Source organism: Pristiophorus japonicus, chromosome 21 (genome assembly GCF_044704955.1).
Source record: "Pristiophorus japonicus isolate sPriJap1 chromosome 21, sPriJap1.hap1, whole genome shotgun sequence".
In the NCBI taxonomy this organism is placed as follows: Eukaryota; Metazoa; Chordata; class Chondrichthyes; family Pristiophoridae; genus Pristiophorus; species Pristiophorus japonicus.
In genome coordinates this window covers 34,214,628-34,234,509 of record NC_091997.1, presented here as the reverse complement: position 1 = coordinate 34,234,509, position 19,882 = coordinate 34,214,628, and the positions used below count along the sequence as shown (strand labels likewise).

The following is a 19,882-nucleotide window of genomic DNA, read 5'->3' as shown; positions in this document are numbered from 1 at the left end:
TTCAAACCTTTAAATTATTTATATTTTACATTTTTACAACAAATTAAAGCTAACTTCGTGTTGGTGTTTCTATCACTCTCTGATGGAGTAGAGTAGCTCGCCTTGTGGTTTTAGCCCTGTTACGTGGATTGCTTTAGTTTAAAGAAGGTCTTTCAATGTTTTTTGTGTAGGAGTTTTCTCTTCTGATATTACTTGCCTCCTTGTCTGAGTACACAGCCAGGGGACTGGACCCCAAGCCTCTGCAAGCAAGGTTTATTCAGCTTCAAGGGCAGAGCCTTGTCAGTTGATTGACTCCCACAGTGGCACAATTGAGATTGTGAGTTCACCATGTGAGAATTGAGGGGGTGCGTCTCACTTGTGTAACTGAGCCGCACAAAAGATGGAATGGGGTCATAACATAAGAATGTAAGAAATAGGAGCAGGAGTTGGCCATTTGGCACCTCAAGCCTGCTTCGCCATTCAATATGATCATGGCTGATCTGATCATGGACTCAGCTCCACTTCCCTGCCCACTCCCTATAACCCTTTACTCCCTTATTGCTCAAAAATCTGTCTCTCTCCACCTTAAGTATAGTCAATGACCCAGCCTCCACAGCTCTCGGGCAGAGAATTTCACAGATTTACAACCCTCGAAGAAATAATTTCTCCTCATCTCAGTTTTAAATAGACGGCCCCTTATTCTGTGACTATGTCCCCTAGTTTTAGTTTCCCCTATGAGTGGAAATATCCTTTCTGCATCCACCTTGTCGAGCCCCTCATCTTATGTTTCAATAAGATCACCTCTCATTCTTCTTAACTCCAATGAGTATAGGCCCAACCTATCTTCATAAGTCAACCCCCTCATCTCCGGAATCAACCTAGTGAACGTTCTCTGAACAGCCTCCAATGCAAGTATATCCTTCCTTAAATACAGAGACCAAAACTGTACTCAGTACTTCAGGTGTGGCCTCACCAATACCCTGTACAGTTGTAGCAGGACTTTTCTGCTTTTATCCCCCTTGCAATAAAGGCCAACATTCCATTTGCCTTCCTGATTACTTGCTGTACCTGCATACTAACTTTTTGTGTTTCATGCACAAGGACCCCCAGGCCCCTCTGTACTGCAGCACTTGGAAATTTTTCTCCATTTAAATTATAATTTGCTTTTCTATTATTTCTGCCAAAGTGGATAACCTCACATTTTCCCACATTATACTCCATCTGCCAAATTTTTGCCCACTCACTTAGCCTGTCTATATCCCTTTGCAGATTTTTTTGTGTCCTCCTCACAACTTGCTTTCCCATCCATCTTTGTATCATTAGCAAATGTGGCTACATTACACTCGGTCCCTTCATCCAAGTCATTAATATAGATTTGGAAATAGTTTAGGCCCCAGCACTGACCCCTGTGGCACCCCACTAGTTCTTATTTGCCATCTGGAAAATGTTCCCTTTATCCCGACACTCTGTTTTCTATTAGATAGCCAATCCTCTATCCATGCTAATATATTACCCCCAACCCCGTGAACTTTTATCTTGTGCAGTAACCTTTTTATGTGGCACCTTATCGAATGCCTTTTGGAAATCCAAATACACCACATCCACTGGTTCCCCCTTATCCACCCCGCTCGTTACATCCTCAAAGAACTGCAGCAAATTTGTGAAACATGATTTCCCTTTCATAAAACCCTGCTGGCTCTGCTTGATTGAATTATGCTTTTCCAAATGTCCTGCTACTGCTTGCTTAATAATGGTCATTTCTAGTTTTGTCTGGGCTGCCATTGGAGGTGCTTCCCCATTGGGCCATGGAGGGGGCAAGAGAGGGGGCAAAAGGAAGAGGAACATTCAATCGCTGGAGGCGCTTGCAAACTTTGTAGTAACTAGTTACAGAACAGTGTTGGTGCTGCTCCCAGTTTGTGGTCCAGGGAAGGTTCTGTTGTCATTATGAAAAAGGAAAAGATTTATATAGTGCCTTTCACAATCGCCGGACGTTGCAAAGTGCTTTGCAGCCAATGAAGTACTTTTGAAGTGTAGTCACTGTTGTAATGTAGGAAACGCAGCGGCTAATTTGCGCACAACAAGCTCCCACAAACAGCAATGTGATAATGACCAGATAATCTGTGTGTGTTATGTTTATTGAGAGATAAATATTGGCCAGGACATCGGGGATAACTCCCCTGCCTTTCTTTGAAATAGTGCCATGGGATCTTTTACGTCCTCCCGAGAGCTCGTTTTAATGTCTCATCCGAAAGACGGCACCTCCGACAGTGCGGCGCTCCCTCAGTACTGCCCCTCCGACAGTGCGGCGCTCCCTCAGTACTGCCCCTCCGACAGTGCGGCGCTCCCTCAGTACTGCCCCTCCGACAGTGCGGCGCTCCCTCAGTACTGCCCCTCCGACAGTGCGGCACTCCCTCAGTACTGCACTAGCGTGTCAGTCGAGACTTTCTTTTTGTGCTCCAGTCTCTAGAGTGGAACTTGAGGGAGTGGAAGCGGAAGAAAATTGGAAAGTTAAAATGAGAATGATTAAATGTTATTTGTTTGAGTGAGACTCTGAATTTGTACTGTTCCTGAATGTTAGAGCCAGCAAAAAGACTTAATTAAAAAAAATAGATGCACATTGCCAAGTGATAAGGCACTGATTTTAGAAAGCAGATTGCTCTACAGTTTCTAGCTTCTCACCATTTATAAAATACTCCCAATTTTCTTTCTTGGGTCCTTAGTGGATGGCCTCACACTTGCATAGTATTTAAAGCGCAGAAACAGATCATTCACCCTAATGGGTCCATGCCGGTGTTTATGCTCCACTCGAGCCTCCTCCCACTCTTCATGTAACCCCATCAACATAGTCCACACTTGCCCACATTAAACTCCATCTGCCATAGTTTTGCCCACTTAATTTGGCAATGTGCGTTGCAACTTCCTGCTCCCATTTACACAATTTGCTGTGCCTCCTAACTCAGTGTTGTTTGCTAACTTGTACATACAACTCTCTCTTCCTTCATCCAAGTCATTAAACAGATACACTGCTTTGAGTACTGTTGGGGAGGATGACTCATCAGGGGAGGGCAGCAGCAGCCAAGTTCATGGCACCGTAGGTGGCTCTGCTGCAAAGGAGGGCAGGAAAAAGAGTGGGAGCGCGATAGTGATAGGGGATTTGATGGTGAGGGGAATAGATAGGCGTTTCTGCGGACGCAACCGAGACTCCAGGATGGTATGTTGCCTCCCTGGTGCAAGGGTCAAGGATGTCTCGGAGCGGATGCAGGACATTCTGAAATGGGAGGGAGAACAGCCAGTTGTCGTGGTGCACATTGGTACCAACGACATAGGTTAAAAAAAGGGATGAGGTCCTACGAAAAGAATTTAAGGAGCTAGGAGCTAAATTAAAAAGTAGGACCTCAAAAGTAGTAATCTCGGGATTGCTACCAGTGCCACGTGCTAGTCAGAGTAGGAATCGCAGGATAGCGCAGATGAATACATGACTTGAGCAGTGGTGCAGCAGGGAGGGATTCAAATTCTTGGGGCATTGGAACCGGTTCTGGGGGAGGTGGGACCAGTACAAACCGGACGGTCTGCACCTGGGCAGGTCCGGAACCAATGTCCTAGGGGGGAGTGTTTGCTAGTGCTGTTGGGGAGGAGTTAAACTAATATTGCAGGGGGATGGGAACCTATACAGGGAGACAGAGGGAGACAAAAATGAGGCAAAAGCAAAAGACAGAAAGGAGATGAGGAAAAGTGGAGGGCAGAGAAACCCAAGGCAAAGAACAAAAAGGGCCACTGTACAGCAAAATTCTAGAAGGACAAAGGGTGTTAAAAAAGCAAGCCTGAAGGCTTTGTGTCTTAATGCAAGGGGTATCCGCAATAAGGTGGATGAATTAACTGTGCAAATAGATGTTAACAAATATGATGTGATTGGGATTACGGAGACGTGGCTCCAGGATGATCAGGGCTGGGAACTCAACATCCAGGGGTATTCAACATTCAGGAAGGATAGAATAAAAGGAAAAGGAGGTGGGGTAGCATTGCTGGTTAAAGAGGAGATTAATGCAATAGTTAGGAAAGACATTAGCTTGGATGATGTGGAATCTATATGGGTAGAGCTGCAGAACACTAAAGGACAAAAATCATTAGTGGGAGTTGTGTACAGACCTCCAAACAGTAGTAGTGATGTTGGGGAGGGCATCAAACAGGAAATTAGGAGTGCATGCAATAAAGGTGCAGCAGTTATAATGGGTGACTTTAATATGCACATAGATTGGGCTAGCCAAACTGGAAGCAATACGGTGGAGGAGGATTTCCTGGAATGCATAAGGGATGGTTTTCTAGACCAATATGTCGAGGAACCAACTAGGGGGGAGGCCATCTTAGACTGGGTGTTGTGTAATGAGAGAGGATTAATTAGCAATCTCATTGTGCGAGGCCCCTTGGGGAAGAGTGACCATAATATGGTGGAATTCTGCATTAGGATGGAGAATGAAACAGTTAATTCAGAGACTATGGTCCAGAACTTAAAGAAGGGTAACTTTGAAGGTATGAGGCATGAATTGGCTAAGATAGATTGGCTAATGATACTTAATAAATTGACTATTGATGAGCAATGGCAGACATTTAGAGACCGCATGGATGAATTACAACAATTGTACATTCCTGTCTGGCGTAAAAATAAAAAAGGGAAGGTGGCTCAACCGTGGCTATCAAGGGAAATCGGGGATAGTATTAAAGCCAAGGAAATGGCATACAAATTGGCCAGAAATAGCAGCGAACCTGGGGACTGGGAGAAATTTAGAACTCAGCAGAGGAGGACAAAGGGTTTGATTAGGGCAGGGAAAATGGAGTACGAGAAGAAGCTTGCAGGGAACATTAAGGCGGATTGCAAAAGTTTCTATAGATATGTAAAGAGAAAAAGGTTAGTAAAGACAAACGTAGGTCCCCTGCAGTCAGAATCAGGGGAAGTCATAACGGGGAACAAAGAAATGGCAGACCAATTGAACAAGTACTTTGGTTCAGTATTCACTAAGGAGGACACAAACAACCTTCCGGATATAAAAGTGGTCAGAGGGTCTATTAAGGAGGAGGAACTGAGGGAAATCTTTATTAGTCGGGAAATTGTGTTGGGGAAATTGATGGGATTGAAGGCCGATAAATCCCCAGGGCCTGATGGACTGCATCCCAGAGTACTTAAGGAGGTGGCCTTGGAAATAGCGGATGCATTGACAGTCATTTTCCAACATTCCATTGACTCTGGATCAGTTCCTATCGAGTGGAGGGTGGCCAATGTAACCCCACTTTTTAAAAAAGGAGGGAGAGAGAAAGCAGGGAATTATAGACCGGTCAGCCTGACCTCAGTAGTGGGTAAAATGATGGAATCAATTATTAAGGATGTCATGTCACCATTTTCCAAATGCGCTGCTATGATAGGTCCAAGTCAGCATGGATTTGTGAAAGGGAGATCATGCTTGACAAATCTTCTGGAATTTTTTGAGGATGTTTCCAATAAAGTGGACAAAGGAGTACCAGTTGATGTGGTATATTTGGACTTTCAGAAGGCTTTCGACAAGGTCCCACACAGGAGATTAATGTGCAAAGTTAAAGCACATGGGATTGGGGGTAGTGTGCTGACGTGGATTGAGAACTGGTTGTCAGACAGGAAGCAAAGAGTAGGAGTAAATGGGTACTTTTCGGAATGGCAGGCAGTGACTAGTGGGGTACCGCAGGGTTCTGTGCTGGGGCCCCAGCTGTTTACATTGTACATTAATGATTTGGACGAGGGGATTGAATGTAGTATCTCCAAATTTGCGGATGACACTGGGTTGGGTGGCAGTGTGAGCTGCGAGGAGGATGCTATGAGGCTACGGAGTGACTTGGATAGGTTAGGTGAGTGGGCAAATGCGTGGCAGATGAAGTATAATGTGGATAAATGTGAGGTTATCCACTTTGGTGGTAAAAACAGAGAGACAGACTATTATCTGAATGGTGACAGATTAGGAAAAGGGGAGGTGCAACGAGACCTGGGTGTCATGGTACATCAGTCATTGAAGGTTGGCATGCAGGTACAGCAGGCGGTTAAGAAAGCAAATGGCATGTTGGCCTTCATAGCGAGGGGATTTGAGTACAGGGACAGGGAGGTGTTGCTACAGTTGTACAGGGCCTTGGTGAGGCCACACCTGGAGTATTGTGTACAGTTTTGGTCTCCTAACTTGAAGGACATTCTTGCTATTGAGGGAGTGCAGCAAAGATTCACCAGACTGATTCCCGGGATGGTGGGACTGACCTATCAAGAAAGACTGGATCAACTGGGCTTGTATTCACTGGAGTTCAGAAGAGTGAGAGGGGACCTCATAGAAACGTTTAAAATTCTGACGGGTTTGGACAGGTTGGATGCAGGAAGAATGTTCCCAATGTTGGGGAAGTCCAGAACCAGGGGTCACAGTCTAAGGATAAGGGGTAAGCCATTTAGGACCGAGATGAGGAGAAACTTCTTCACCCAGAGAGTGGTGAACCTGTGGAATTCTCTACCACAGGAAGTAGTTGAGGCCAATTCACTAAATATATTCAAAAGGGAGTTAGATGAAGTCCTTACTACTCGGGGGATCAAGGGGTATGGCGTGAAAGCAGGAAGTGGGTACTGAAGTTGCATGTTCAGCCATGAACTCATTGAATGGCGGTGCAGGCTCGAAGGGCTGAATGGCCTGCTCCTGCACCTATTTTCTATGTTTCTATTAATAAATATGATGAAAAGCTGAGGCCCCAGAACAGATTTCTGATGAGTGCCAATCGGAGTATGTTCCCTTTATATCCCAACACTCTCTCACCTACCTCCAAACAATATCCATCCCGAGTCAAAAGGCTACCTCTCAGTTTTACCAATAATTCTGCAGCGCTTTAAGGAAAGTTTTCTAGAAGTTTATATCGATAATGCCCATATAGACACTCCCTTGTCTATCTTGTGACCTCCTCAAACAGTTTAACTTTTTGTCTAAAAATTTAAACTTTAAGTTTAGCCTTACAGTTGATAGTTTGACCGCTGTGGAGTTTTATAATTGTTTCCCAGGCGCCTTTTTACTCGTCGTTTGTGTGCGCTTGTGTTTCTCCTTATTGAAAGTCGGTTTTGGCCGCTGTGATGGCTGATGCTAATCGGAGCCGGTGCTGTTTTGCCAGGTGCCGGAGTTGGCGGAACAGACGACAGCACCTTCCTTCGAGGAATGCTTGAGGCTTCTGGAGGAAACATTCCCTTTCGCGGAGGATTCTGAGGTACGAGCGTGAGTCAGTCAGTGAATCATGCGGTAACGTCACGTGTCGCGATTTAACTTGGAACCATAAACCGTTGTGCCACACACACTGCGCACAGGTTAGATGTTCACTGTGGGTTTGCGTATCTTCAGTTGGTGGACACCTAGCAATCACTGCAAAGCTGGCATCTCACCTGGGGCGGGGGGGCGCTCGCTAGCGTAGATTGTACATGGTTGTTGGAAGGAGTGGTTTTAGTGATTGAGATCAGGGATTGGAGCTGGGAAGCAGAGCCATGAGCCAGAAGCTGAGCCTCCGCATCAGAGGGCTGGTTAATGAGGAAAAAAAACGAAGAGCCCTCGGGCTGCTCATTGGCAGTAGGAGCGGGCGGGACCTCTCAGCTCCCTGACGCTGTAAACCGTATGGGAATGGCACATCCCCAACACTGCTTCGGGTGAAACCATGGCAGTCAGTCGGCGTCCAGGGTTAATTTGTAGAGCGGGGAAACAAATTAATGACTGGTGCTGGGGAGAGTGATTAACACGGAGAGCCAATTTCCAGATGGATAATGGAGGCAAAATCCCCTGGAATCCTTCAGAAAGAAGAAATACGGGGACCAAAGATTGGATTAGCTGGGGTCTTCCTTGTTCCACACTAACTCGCCACCAAGTGGCTTCCGAATATCATTGGATCCTGTAGATTAGCCTTGGCGTCCCGCTGGGATGTATGGAACACGTACTCCAGTGTGTGTGTCCTCAAAGTTTAGTTGGGTCCATTGATTGTGCTTCATCTTGCTGGAGACCGGGACACTGCATCTCTGAGCTGAGCTCTCGTAGAGATTCACGCTGAGGCAATAATCCTTGTACAGTTATTGTAAGCTGTAGCAAGTGAGCGATACAACAACAACTTGCATTTATATATCGCCTTTAGTGTTGTAAAATGTCCCAAGGCTCTTCAAAGAAGTGTTATCAGACAACATTTGACACCGAGCTGCATAAGGAGATTTTGGTGCAGGTGAGGCAGGTTATAAGGAGCGTCTTAAAGGAGGAAAGAGAGGTTTCAGGAGGGATTTCCAGAGCTTGGGGCCAAAGTAGCTCTAGGCACGGCCGTCAATGTGGAGAGATTAAAATCGTGAAGACGCCAGAATTAGATGAGTGCCGATATCTCGGAGAGTTGCAGGGCTGGAGGAGATTGGAGGTAGGGTAGGACAAGGCCATCGTATACTATGCAGTTAAGCAGCCAACAGTGGGTGCCTGTTTGATGTGACGTGATGCTAAGCTGGCTGTGACTTCAAGGCTCGGTTCGTGAGGGTCAAACGCTCGCTGCTGTGGTGAATGCAGCCAATCCTCGAGTGACGTGACCAATGCCTCCCGACCTGGCATCCCCTGCCGAGAGGCGAGTGTCACACTCCGTGCACACTTGCTGCACAGGAGCGCACCGAGATACGTTGATGGGGCACGGCACAAGACTGAATTTCATGTCTTCTGTTATCAGTTTCCAGCAGCAGTGTCTTCCGAGCTGAATGAGGCTTTAGACAATGCTTTGCCCAGCACCAGCGACAGCCTGACTGCAGGCTCACCGACGACCCTTCTTCCACCTCTCTTGAGGCCAGAGACTCCTTTAGACTTAGAACAGCAGTGGCAGGACCTCCTGTCCCTCATGGAGCTACAGGTGAGCATGTTTCGGACTGCGCGCAAGGTTTCTTCTGTTCTGCGCGATGTGTGCAGGTACATTGTCCGTGCTCTAGCTGGTCGAGGGTGGGTCTTTTCTTAATTAACACTCCGTCTAGTGCAAGTAGCCAAGAGGTTAAATTACGAGGCAAGATTACACAAACTAGGCTTGTATTCCCCATAATCTGGACGGTTAAGGGATGATGTTATCAAGGTTGTCAGGATATTAAGGGGAACAGATAGGGTAGATAGAGACAAACTATTACTGCTGGTTGGGGAGTCTAGGACTAGGGGGCCTAAAAATTAGAGCCAGACCTTTCAGGAGTGAAATTAGGAAACACTTCTACACACAAAGGGTGGTAGAGGTTTGGAATTCTCTTCTGCAAACGGCAATTGATGCTGGGATCAATTGTTCATTTTAAATCTGAGATTTATAGATTTTTGTTAACCAGAGGTATTAAGGGATATGGGCCAAAGGCAGGTGTATGGAGTTAGATTGCAGATCAGCCATGATCTCATTGGCAGAACAGGCTCAAGGGGCTCAATGGCCTCCTGTTCCAATGTTGCAAGGCACAATCCAACCTTCACCAGCTTCTACCTGCTTACCCAAGACAGTGTATGTAATGAACTGCCCCATAGCTTTGGGGATTAATGCAGTGTCCAATGTGCTCCTGAGTGAGACACAGCCAGGAATGTCTGAGCTATGTCTGCTGGCTCAATAGGAGTGCTGTATTGATCACCGTGCCCCTTGGACTAAGGAGAGAGTTTCTGTTTCTGAGCAATATCTCGTGATGGTGTGTGTGGATGTCGAGTGATTGGGCTTAAAGGTGATGTTCACCACGGTCAAATAGCCTGGCAACACTTGCTGTCTAGGCTCGTATGGCCAATCGGGCAAGGTAGCAGAGGGCACCCAATGCCCGTGGGACCATGCTACAACACGAGTCGATGCCTAGAGGCGAGGCTAGTTATATGTGCACTGGGTTTTCCCAGTGGGTCCAATGCAGTGTAGTTTGGTTGGAATCGCAGAGTTCCTGTTCACCTCGGGGAACTGCTGGGCTAAAACGACATGCGTCCTCCAGAAGGGCTGGGGGAGGGAAACTGTTGAAGGGGCAAGTGTCCGGCCTCATTCTTTGGCACCTGTTCTCTGGCTTCTATTGAGCATTCTCCAGTTGCCCACTGGCTATTGAGCACCGCTGATGGAAGCATGGCGACAGGTTTCCGAGGTCGTGCTCTCATAAATTCACTTTGTTAGGAAGAATAGAAAAACAGAATATTTTTTAAATGGTGAGAAACTTTTAAATGTTGGTGTTCGGAGAGATTTGGGCAAGAAGCACAGAAAGCTGGCATGCAGGTACAGCAAGCAATAAGGGAGGCAAATGGCATGTCCTTTTATTGCAAGGGTATAAGAGTAAGGAAGTCTTGCTACAATTGTTCAGGGCTCTGGTGAGACCACACCTGGAGTACTGTGCACAGTTTTGGTCTCCTTATCTAAAGAAGGATATACTTGCCTTGGAGGCAGTACAACGGAGGTTCACTAGATTGATTCCTGGGATGAGAGAGGGCTGTTTTATGAGGAGAGATTGAATAGATTGAGCCTATACTCTCAAGTTTAGAAGAATGAGAGGTGATCTCATTGAAACATACAAGATTCTGAAAGGAATTGACAAGGTAGATGCTGAGAGGCTGTTTCCCCCGGGCTGGTGAGTCAAGAATTAGGGTCACAGTCTCAGGATTAAGGGGTTGGCCATTTAAGACAGGAAATGAGGAGGAATTTCTTCACTCAGGGTTGTGAATCTTTGGAATTCTCTGGTTTAAGAGTGCTGTGGAGGCTCAGTCGTTGAGTATGTTCAAGGCTGAGAGCGATAGATTTTTGGATTCTAGGGATATGGGGATCGGGCGGGAAAGTGGAGTTGAGGTGGAAAATCAGCCATGATCTCATTGAATGACGGAGCAGGCTCGAGGGGCCGAAGGGCCTACTCCTGCTCCTAATTCTTGTTCTAAATACTAGAAATCCCTTTAGCCAACTTTAAAATTTTTTAACCATGTTTTGCTCCTCATTTGCAGGATATGGAAGTGACCAATAGCGCAGTGACGTCGTACAGCAACGACTCCGGGAATGGCAGCGCCGACTTGTCCACAAACTACAACCAAACTCCGGCCACAGCCATCAATCAAGATGTGAGCCTCCACGACGCTACCTTGCCCCCGTGCGGCCAGGAGTTCCCATCCTTCTTCACGCCAAGCATGGAGAGCCCCTCGGTGGGTGGCAGCCCCGGCCTCCTGCGCCTGGCCTCCACCACCAACTCCACCAACTTCGACGCTGCCTTCGGCTCCACCAACTTCACTGGGATCTTCTTCCCGCCGCGGATCAACGGGACCAGCAACGAGACCTCCAGCTCGGGCTTCCCCGACCCTCTGGCCACCTTGCTGGACGAGGCGATGCTCGACGAGATCAGCCTGATGGACCTGGCCATGGAGGAGGGCTTCGGTCCGATGGAGGCCTCGCAGATCGAAGAGGAGCTGGACTCTGATTCCGGCCTCTCCCTCGATTCAAGCCACAGCCCCGTCTCTCCCAGCAGTTCAGAGTCGTCTTCTTCTTCCTCTTCCTCCTCCTCCTCCTCCTCGTCCTTCTACGAGGAAGGGGCAGTTGGGTATAGCACAGATTCCGAAGCAGCAGACTCCGAAGAGGGGGAGGGTGCAGTGGGAGGCTACCAGCCCGAGTACAGCAAGTTCTGCCGCATGAGTTACCAGAATCCCAGCTATTTCCACTCGCTGCCTTACCTGGACCAAGTCAACCACAATCACACGTACAACCTCCCCCCCGGAGCCTCTGCCTCCACTCAGCAGCACCACCCCGGCCCTGGGAAGAAAGCGGCGATAAAGGAAACCCATTGCAGTCGCATGGACATCCACCTGGGCCGTGACGAGCGCCGGGCCAGGGCGCTGAAGATCCCCTTCTCCAACGACAAGATCATTAACTTGCCCGTGGACGAGTTTAACGAGCTGCTGTCCAAGTACCACCTGACCGAGGCCCAGCTCACCCTGATCCGGGACATCCGGCGCCGGGGCAAGAACAAGCTGGCAGCGCAGAACTGCCGCAAGCGCAAGCTGGACACCATCCTGAACCTGGACCAGGACGTGGACCACCTGAAGAAGCAGAAGGCCCGGCTGCTGAAGGAGAAGGTGGAGTTTGTCAAGTCCCTGCGCCAGATGAAGCAGAAGCTGCAGGAGCTGTACCAGGAGGTGTTTGACCGCTTGCGGGACGAGGAGGGGAGGCCCTACTGCCCGAGCCAATACTCCCTGCAATACGCCAATGACGGCAGCGTGCTGGTCATGCCTCGGGCCCTGATCGCTCAGCAAGGCAAGCCCGACAAAAAGAAGAGCAGCAAGAAGTGATGTGTGTGGCCGGCCCCAGTGTCTGGCTTTTGAACCGAACTAGAGAAAGGGTCTCGGCGAGAGGCCGTGCCTCGGGGAAGCTGCCGCTGACTTTTACAAATAGACAACTGACAATTTGCACCTTCTCGTTTTATGAAAATATCTCGCAAATCTGACAGCTGCAGGTCAGTTAGGATGGAAAAACTGTTTCCCCATCCCTTCCCACCCCTTCCCTGCTTCCCCCCCCCCCCCACCCCCACCCAAGGGTCGGTGGCGAGAGCTTCACACGAGCTTGGCAGTTTGCTGTCGACCACAGCTAGAGAATCAACAAGTGTCTCCGCACGCCTGTTGTGTCCCTAGTGTGAGAATGGGCATGTGTTTGTGTGTAGCGGTGGGGGGGGGGGGGTCTGGTTCGGAGGGAGCGGGTGGAAGGGCTCGGGATTGAGCAGCAGAAAGGACGCTCGCTCTGTCTCCGATCCAGACTCCGTGGCTGTTCAGCCCGAACGAACAGAGGCAAAATAACGCCTCCGCGCTCCACACAGTTTACAGACACAAACCAGACTCTCTTGGTGCTGAGTCGTTACTTGAATATTCCCCGATATTTTTTTTAAACCGAGGACTTGATGCGGGAAGTGAGGAGGGCGTTTCTTCACCGCTTGGCATTTTTTTTTTAAATTTAAAAGTTTCAACGCAACTTCTAAATAAAACGGCTGCTTATATTTGAAATGGAGATGGTAAAAGTTGGTGAAGGAGACGGTTTTGAGGTTGGGTGAGATACGGTTGTATAAAGAGCGCTCCCACTCAGGCACTGCTGTCTGAGCGGCCGCACCGAGCCTGGCCTGGCTTCACTCCGAGGATTCAGGTTTGCCAAGTGGTGAATCTCCTAGCATGGTTTGAAGAGACAATCCACTTCCAGCCCTCGCCGCACTGGTTATATTTATTTTTTAGTGCAGAAGTCAAACACTGCAAGTTTATTTCTGTCATAAGGGTCTCTTCATTTTGGGGACAATAGGGGTGCTTTAATCTTTATTCCTCCCTGGCCTTGCACGCCACACACACCCTGGAGTAGAGGAGCAGAAGTCCTGCGGCCCCTTTTGCCGAATCCGGAGGTTGTGTCTGAATCAGAGTGGATCCAGACTGGATCAGAGTGGATCCAGCATCCGCAGTATTTTGCTTTTGAATCCGAGTGGAGGTGGGGCCCAGGAGATTGTTGCCCCACTTTTCCTCACTTTCCCCCCCACACCCCCCATTTTGCTCAGTTCGGCCTGACTGAGGTGGGACAACTGACCACTGGGATTTGCGAGCCAAGTCTGGACGCTTGCTATAATGCATGGTGCAGGTTATTTAACCAACTTATCAAAGAGCAAGACAGTAATACTGTGTGTGTGTGGCCACAGGACTGGCATTAATGATGTACGGTGTACGAAGCAAGATGAATTTGTTTGTTCCCACCCTCCTCCTTCTTCCCAACACCGTATTTAGTGAAGGGTTATGGGGAGCGGGCAGGGAAGTGGAACTGAGTCCATGATCAGATCTTATTGAATGGTGGAGCAGACTCGAGGGGACAAATGGCCGACTCCTGCTCCTAATTAATGTATTTTCTGGGGGTGCAGGTGGAAGATTGTTAGTTGGTGTGTGGGAAGGGGGGCCTGTTCCTCTGCTTTTCTCAATGGCACCGTAAACTGATGACTCCGAAGAGTACTATGGGCTGTCCTTTGCTTTCCCCAAATGGTCGCGGCTGAGAACTGGGGATCACGGGAGTCACCGCAGTGAGGGAGGGAGAGCCTGCGCTTCTCGCCCTCCCCTCTACCCGCTGTGTGCTGCGTGTTAGTGAGGCGGGGGCAGCTGTCTCGTGGGCTTCCCCATTCCTGTGAAACGAATGCGTTGACGTATTAACCTTGTGTCCATCTCTCCTTCATATCCGGATTCTGGGCCCCAGGGGCATGTCTGGTAATCTGTTGCTGGGACGAGTCCCTGTAATCCACCCCCCCCCCCCTTCCCTTTTTAGAGAAAGTGCCTGTTCTCGGCAGGTCCCCTTGCCCCTGCGATCAGGGGGTCATCATGCGGGGGTCTGGGTGTGCACCGCCCCTCCGATTTCCCACCCAGTTTGAGATTTAAGACAAGGACTCGGGACTCGAGATCTCTTTGAAATGTGCTGCGTTGGGGTTAGAGTAAGGGGGCGGGGAATTTCTAGATTAGTTTTAATGCAGCAATCAGATGGTTTTAAATGGTTAGTGCAGATTTTTCAAACTTGCAAAGGAAAATTGATGGCAATGAATGCTTTAGTCAGTTTTAATTTTCCTTCCTGATTGTGTAGCCTGGTGATTGTAGCCTGATTTTGTCTGAATGCTAATCCCTTTTGTATCAACCTACTCTGCCCTTTTAACGGAGGGCAAAATAAATGGATGAACACCTGTACTGGAAGCGGCGCACCCTATGGACGGGAGTCGGTGTTCAGACAGCTGCCAGGCGATCAGGACCGGGAACTCTGGGTGCTGTTCACTCTGTGGTTATCACTTAAAGCAAATACGAAGAATTGTTGCTTTGCAGAGTTGAAAACCTTTTTGTACTTTTGGGTCGTAAGCTGTGTGATATTGAACTGTAACTAGCTCAGGGCTGTAACAGGATGGCGATCTGGAGAATGCAGAAAACACACACGCACTGCTTCAAAATCGAAGCGTTCCCTGTTGATCTCTGCCGTTTTTCTTTATTTTCTTGATTGGGAATGGAGGTGGGGTAAGATAGAGGAGAGATTCGTTTACTGTGTCTGGCGGTGTGTGCTTTGGGCGGCTGAGGGTCTGGCGCTGCGGGTGGATGCCTGAGGGTCTGGCGGGGTGGGCGGGTGAGGGTCTGGAGGTGGGTGAGGGTCTGGAGGGGTAGGCGGGCGGGGTCTGCTGGTGGGTCAGGGTCTGGAGGGGCGGGCGGGGTCTGGCGCTGTGGGCGGGTGGGTGAGGGTTTGGCGAGGTGTGGTCAGGTGAGTGGGTGAGGGTCTGGCGAGGGGCGCTGTTGGCAGGTAAGGGTCTGGTGCTGTGGGTGGCTGAGGGTCTGGGCGGGGTCTGGCTGCAAGGCTGATTTGAGCCCCGCCCCCCCTCCCCTCCCAAAGGTGACCGTTTCTGTGCTGATGATGACGCTGCATTTGTGACATCCTGATTGACGGAGGATAGCGTGGAGATTTATTTTTAAGAAATAGCTTTTGGCTCCAGCTCCTGTTGTGCATACTCCAGATACAGAGGAACCTACAATCTTTAGACAGATTGGCACCAACTCCATGTACACTGGCTGCTGACACACCTACGCTCCAGTACTGACTGAACCATGATATAGTCTCACTGGCCCTGCCACTCCTGCATGGCATGTTAGGCTGGGATGGAATAGCTGCCATTTTCGCTCCCGGGTATCTGAGGTCCAGGATGTCCAGATTCGGGTCCTCCTCCCACTTTGCCAAAACTAATGAGCAAGAAAGGAGACTTGTGCGAGACTGAAGCCAAGGGAAAAGTGCCGCCCTCCGCCTGACTCTCCACACCACGCTCCGGTGGCTCTCACGGAAGGACTAGTCTTGGGTCAGACGATGTTGCAGTTTCCACTCCCGCCTCTTCATTTACTCCCTTGAGTATGTAGCTTTTTCCAAGATGCCTAACCCTCCCTTCGTGTGTGTGTGTGTGTGTGTGTGTGTGTGTGTATAAAGATAACTTGAGTGAATAGATTTGAAGTTCATAACCAACATTATCAATTTATCCACAGGGCAACATCTTATTTGTGAGTGTGAATTTGCATTTTTAATTGTACAGCTAATCTCTGTCGATCTCTGGGCTGCTGAGTGAGATGCACAGCACTAAGTCTGTCAGCCCCTGCTCCTGACCTCTGCCCTCTGATCCTGGGGATCAAAATGTGCTGAAAGGCTGGGCTGGGCTGGTATCGAGCCTCTGCTGCTGCTGCTGCTGCTGTTGTGCTTATTTTAAATTACATTTTACAAACCACATTTTTTCCCCTCCTGGCCTGAACACAGTTTTTACGATCCACTTGAACCCTCGGTTACCTGGAAAAGGCGATTTATTTACAGCTCGGACATGGGGTGGCTGGGGGTGACAATGTAGGAGGGGGGCGGGGAGGGGGCTGGGGGTGACTGAGCTGGACCCGCAACCTGTGTCCAGCACCAAGCGGGAGTGCGGGCCCAGCTTGGAGTTGTGCTTTCCCCACACCCTGTGCCTGCCCCCTGTCCCCTGCCCCAGGGAGGTGCTGTGCTGTGGGGCAGGGGGTGGAACACTGAATGGAGGACGTGGCACAGGTTAAATCTTTGCTGCTGCAATTTATGGGATTACCTAAAATTACACCGAGTGTCCAGCCCAGAAACAGGCCACTGGACCCCACAGGTCCGAGTCGGGGTGACTGCCCCACACTAGCCCCTCCCCCTGTACCTTTCTCCCTGGTCTACTTGCCCAGCTTCTCCACAAAGGCATCTACATTAACGACAAGTGGTGAACTCTAATCAACTTCACTGGGGCTGAGGTGGCAGTTGCTGAGTTTGGGACACCACTTGGGTTTGTGACTGTTCCGCGGGCGGGGTCCAGCGGCCTGACTGTCCAGGGGACCAGCGGGTGGGGAGCCTCGGGGGTCCTTGCAGACAGGAGCGTGATCAGGTGATGTTGCTGGGTTTTGCCCGTCTGTCAGGGACCGTGTCCCCAAACACTGCTCACATTTATTCCTGCATCGAAGGCAGATTTCTAACCCTACCCCACTTGCTTAAAAATGAAAGCAAATCAAGGTTGTGAATGCACCAGCCTGTGTGTGCAAGCCTGCCCGACTGATCCCGGTATTCCCCGAGTGGACAATTCCCAGGCTCCATGCTCGGGGAATAACACTGGTCCGCCGCTGTTCACAGGGGGAGACTGTGTTAGGAATCATGGTTAAAGCGGAATCCGCACGCTGCACCGTTTGTGGGCAGCTGTGGGGTCCTGGGGTGCCCTGGGTACGGCCGAGCCTGGCTCTCCCCGCTCTGTCCTTCACTTGTGTATAAACTGATCACTGTCACCTCTGCAGAATAACCGGCAATCTCTGCTATTGTCTTTTGGTTTTTGTACTTATTTATATAAGTTATGGATGACGGATTCTCTCTCTCCTATTTAATTGTTTTAGTTTCCTGTCAGATTTGTGCAGATATCTGATGTTGCCTGTAACAAATATGTCTTGATTTTTTTCTCTTGGCTTGGCAGGGAAACTCTCAAATCTGTTGTATATTTTTCTTTATATGGATACTTGCAGCAAAGCAGGATTGTTTGGGATGGGGAAATTCAATAAATTAGTTATATTTTCACATGTTTTTCGGCCTATTTTTTTATTTCCCAGAACTCTTGGCTAAAAGTGAAAGTAATTCTATTGCGTGTGGGGGTTGGGTGGGAGAGAGGGCGGGAGGGGCAGGATTTGGATGGGAGGGGGGCGGGGAGGGGCAGGGTTTGGGTGGGAGAGAGGGCGGGAGGGGCAGGGTTTGGGTGGGAGAGGGGGCGGGGAGGGGCAGGTTTGGGTGGGGAAAGGGAAAATGAGATTTAATTTGTGCCTGGAGGCAGGAAGATGTGAAGGTGTTTGTGGATGGCGGGGGGTGTCAGTTGTGACGTGTTCTCCCTGGAGCGAGTGCCTGATCTCGGCCATGGTGCTGTGGGCATGAGGTGATCATTGTATCAGCAGCTTGTAGTTACTGTGGGGAAGGGACTTTTTCTGGGACTAGCGGTGTGCCCTCTCCAATAGATATCGTGCAGTGATTCCATCACCGTTTCAATCAGTTACCCCCAGGTTCTTGCCTCTCGCACCCTCTTCCCACAGATCCTGCTCACTATGTCACTGACTTGGGTACGAGTAGATGACCATGTTGGGGTCGAGTTTACGCTATCCGCAATCCGGGCGTAAATAGCGCTGGGTTTTTCCAAAGTAAAATTGCGATTCACAACTCATTTACATAATAGAACGCTGTGCATTTGTATAGCGCCTTTCATGGCCACTGGACGCCTCAAAGCGCTTTACAGCCAATGAAGAACTTTTGGAGTGCCGTCACTGTTGTAATGTGGGTTTAAATCACAAACTTAAAATCACACATGAACCAGCGCAATTGGGCGGCGGATTTTCCTCCTTTTGCATGAAAGAACATTCCTTGATGTATTTAGGTGCGGTGACTTGGTGCAGTTTTAGTAATACAGCTGAAAATGGGCTTATCTCAAAAATAAGCATTTTTAATCTCCTCCACCTGTGAGTAACTTTATTTTAAATAACTGAAAATGACTTAAAACAAACTATACAGAACCATTTACTAGTTTCTTAGTAAATTAAATACTTTTTAATATATATAAACTATTAAAAGTTGCCTATTGGTGTCCTTGTGCCAAAGCCAAAACGGAGTGTCCTCCAGGGCGGCGATCGAGCGCAGTTAGCGGGAAACCGATGGTGATCGATTTGATCGGAGACGTGGACATTTTTGTGACCTGCCTTGTGCTCTCGGGTGGACACCAGATCCCACGGCAGTATTTTGAAGAACAGGGGAGTTATCCCCCGTGCCCTGGCCAGTATTTATCCCTCAACCAACATCACTTTTCATAAAAACAAAAACATGATCTGCCATTATCGCATTGTTGTTTGTGGGAGCTTGCTGTGTGCAAATTGGGCTCTGCATTTCCTACATTGCAGCAATGAGCACACATCCAAAGTACTTCATTTGGCTGTGAATCGCATTGGACATCCTGAAAGACGTGCATATTTCTATAGCGCCTTTTGTGACCACCAGACGTCCCAAAGCGTTTTGCAGCCAATGAAGTATTTTGTGCCATATAGTCACTTGTAACATAACACGAGGTTGTGAAAGGTGCTATTAAAATGCAAATTACTTCTGTTGATTAATTGTGAATTGATTCCCTTTATCTGTAATAGTTTACAATATGTTACCACAGTTCCACTGTTGTAGATTTCAGGCAGGCCTGTCCTCCCCAGGCCAGCCAGTGTGGAGCCCAGGCCTTGCTCTGTACCTGAACCATTGCATGTGGAGCTTTGCTGAGCTTGAGAACTCTCTGAAAACCTGTAGGAAAAGACAACTTGACTGTTGATTTAATTTAAACCCTCCACCCTGCATTCTCAGTATATCCCCCTCTTTCTCTTGACCCCTTCATACTCTCTTATCCCTCAACTCTCGAACCCTCAATTTCCATCTCTCTCTGTTCCTCCATCTTGAACCCACCATTTCCCCCCCCCTCCATATACATTCAGTACCCAAATGACCTGTATGGTGACTCCATTGCTTGCCTGATCCGTTTCCATTCGAAAGACTGATTTTATATAGCGCCTTTCACGACCGCCGGACGTCCCAAAGCGCTTTACAGCCAATTAAGTACTTTAAGTGTAGTCACTATTGTAATGTGGGAAATGCGGCAGCCAATTTGCGCACAGCAAGCTCCCACAAACAGCGATGTGATAATGACCAGATAATCTGTTTTTGTTATGTTGACTTGAGGGATAAATATTGGCCAGAACACCGGGGAGAACTCCCCTGCGCTGCTTCGAAATAGTGCCACGAGATCTTTTACGTCCTGCTGAGGGAGCAGACGGGCCCCGGTTTAATGTCTCATCTGAAAGACTGCCCCTCCGCCAGTGTGGTGCTC

At 48.8% G+C, this 19,882-nt stretch overlaps 1 protein-coding gene across 3 annotated transcripts in view; it reads left to right on the top strand.

The window, feature by feature from the left end:
• nfe2l1b (nfe2 like bZIP transcription factor 1b) overlaps positions 1-15,066 on the top strand; it is a 38,203-nt gene extending 23,137 nt beyond the window's left edge. For 2 of the 3 annotated variants that reach the window (XM_070864585.1, XM_070864583.1), the window contains 3 exons: positions 7,135-7,227; positions 8,698-8,874; positions 10,938-15,066. In XM_070864585.1, coding sequence (XP_070720686.1) covers positions 7,135-7,227; positions 8,698-8,874; positions 10,938-12,269 — 1,602 coding nt within the window. In that variant the 3' untranslated portion in view covers positions 12,270-15,066. The remainder of the gene's footprint in view (positions 1-7,134; positions 7,228-8,697; positions 8,875-10,937) is intronic. The other variant, XM_070864584.1, reaches the window with a different exon arrangement.
• The last annotated feature ends 4,816 nt before the right edge of the window (positions 15,067-19,882 follow it).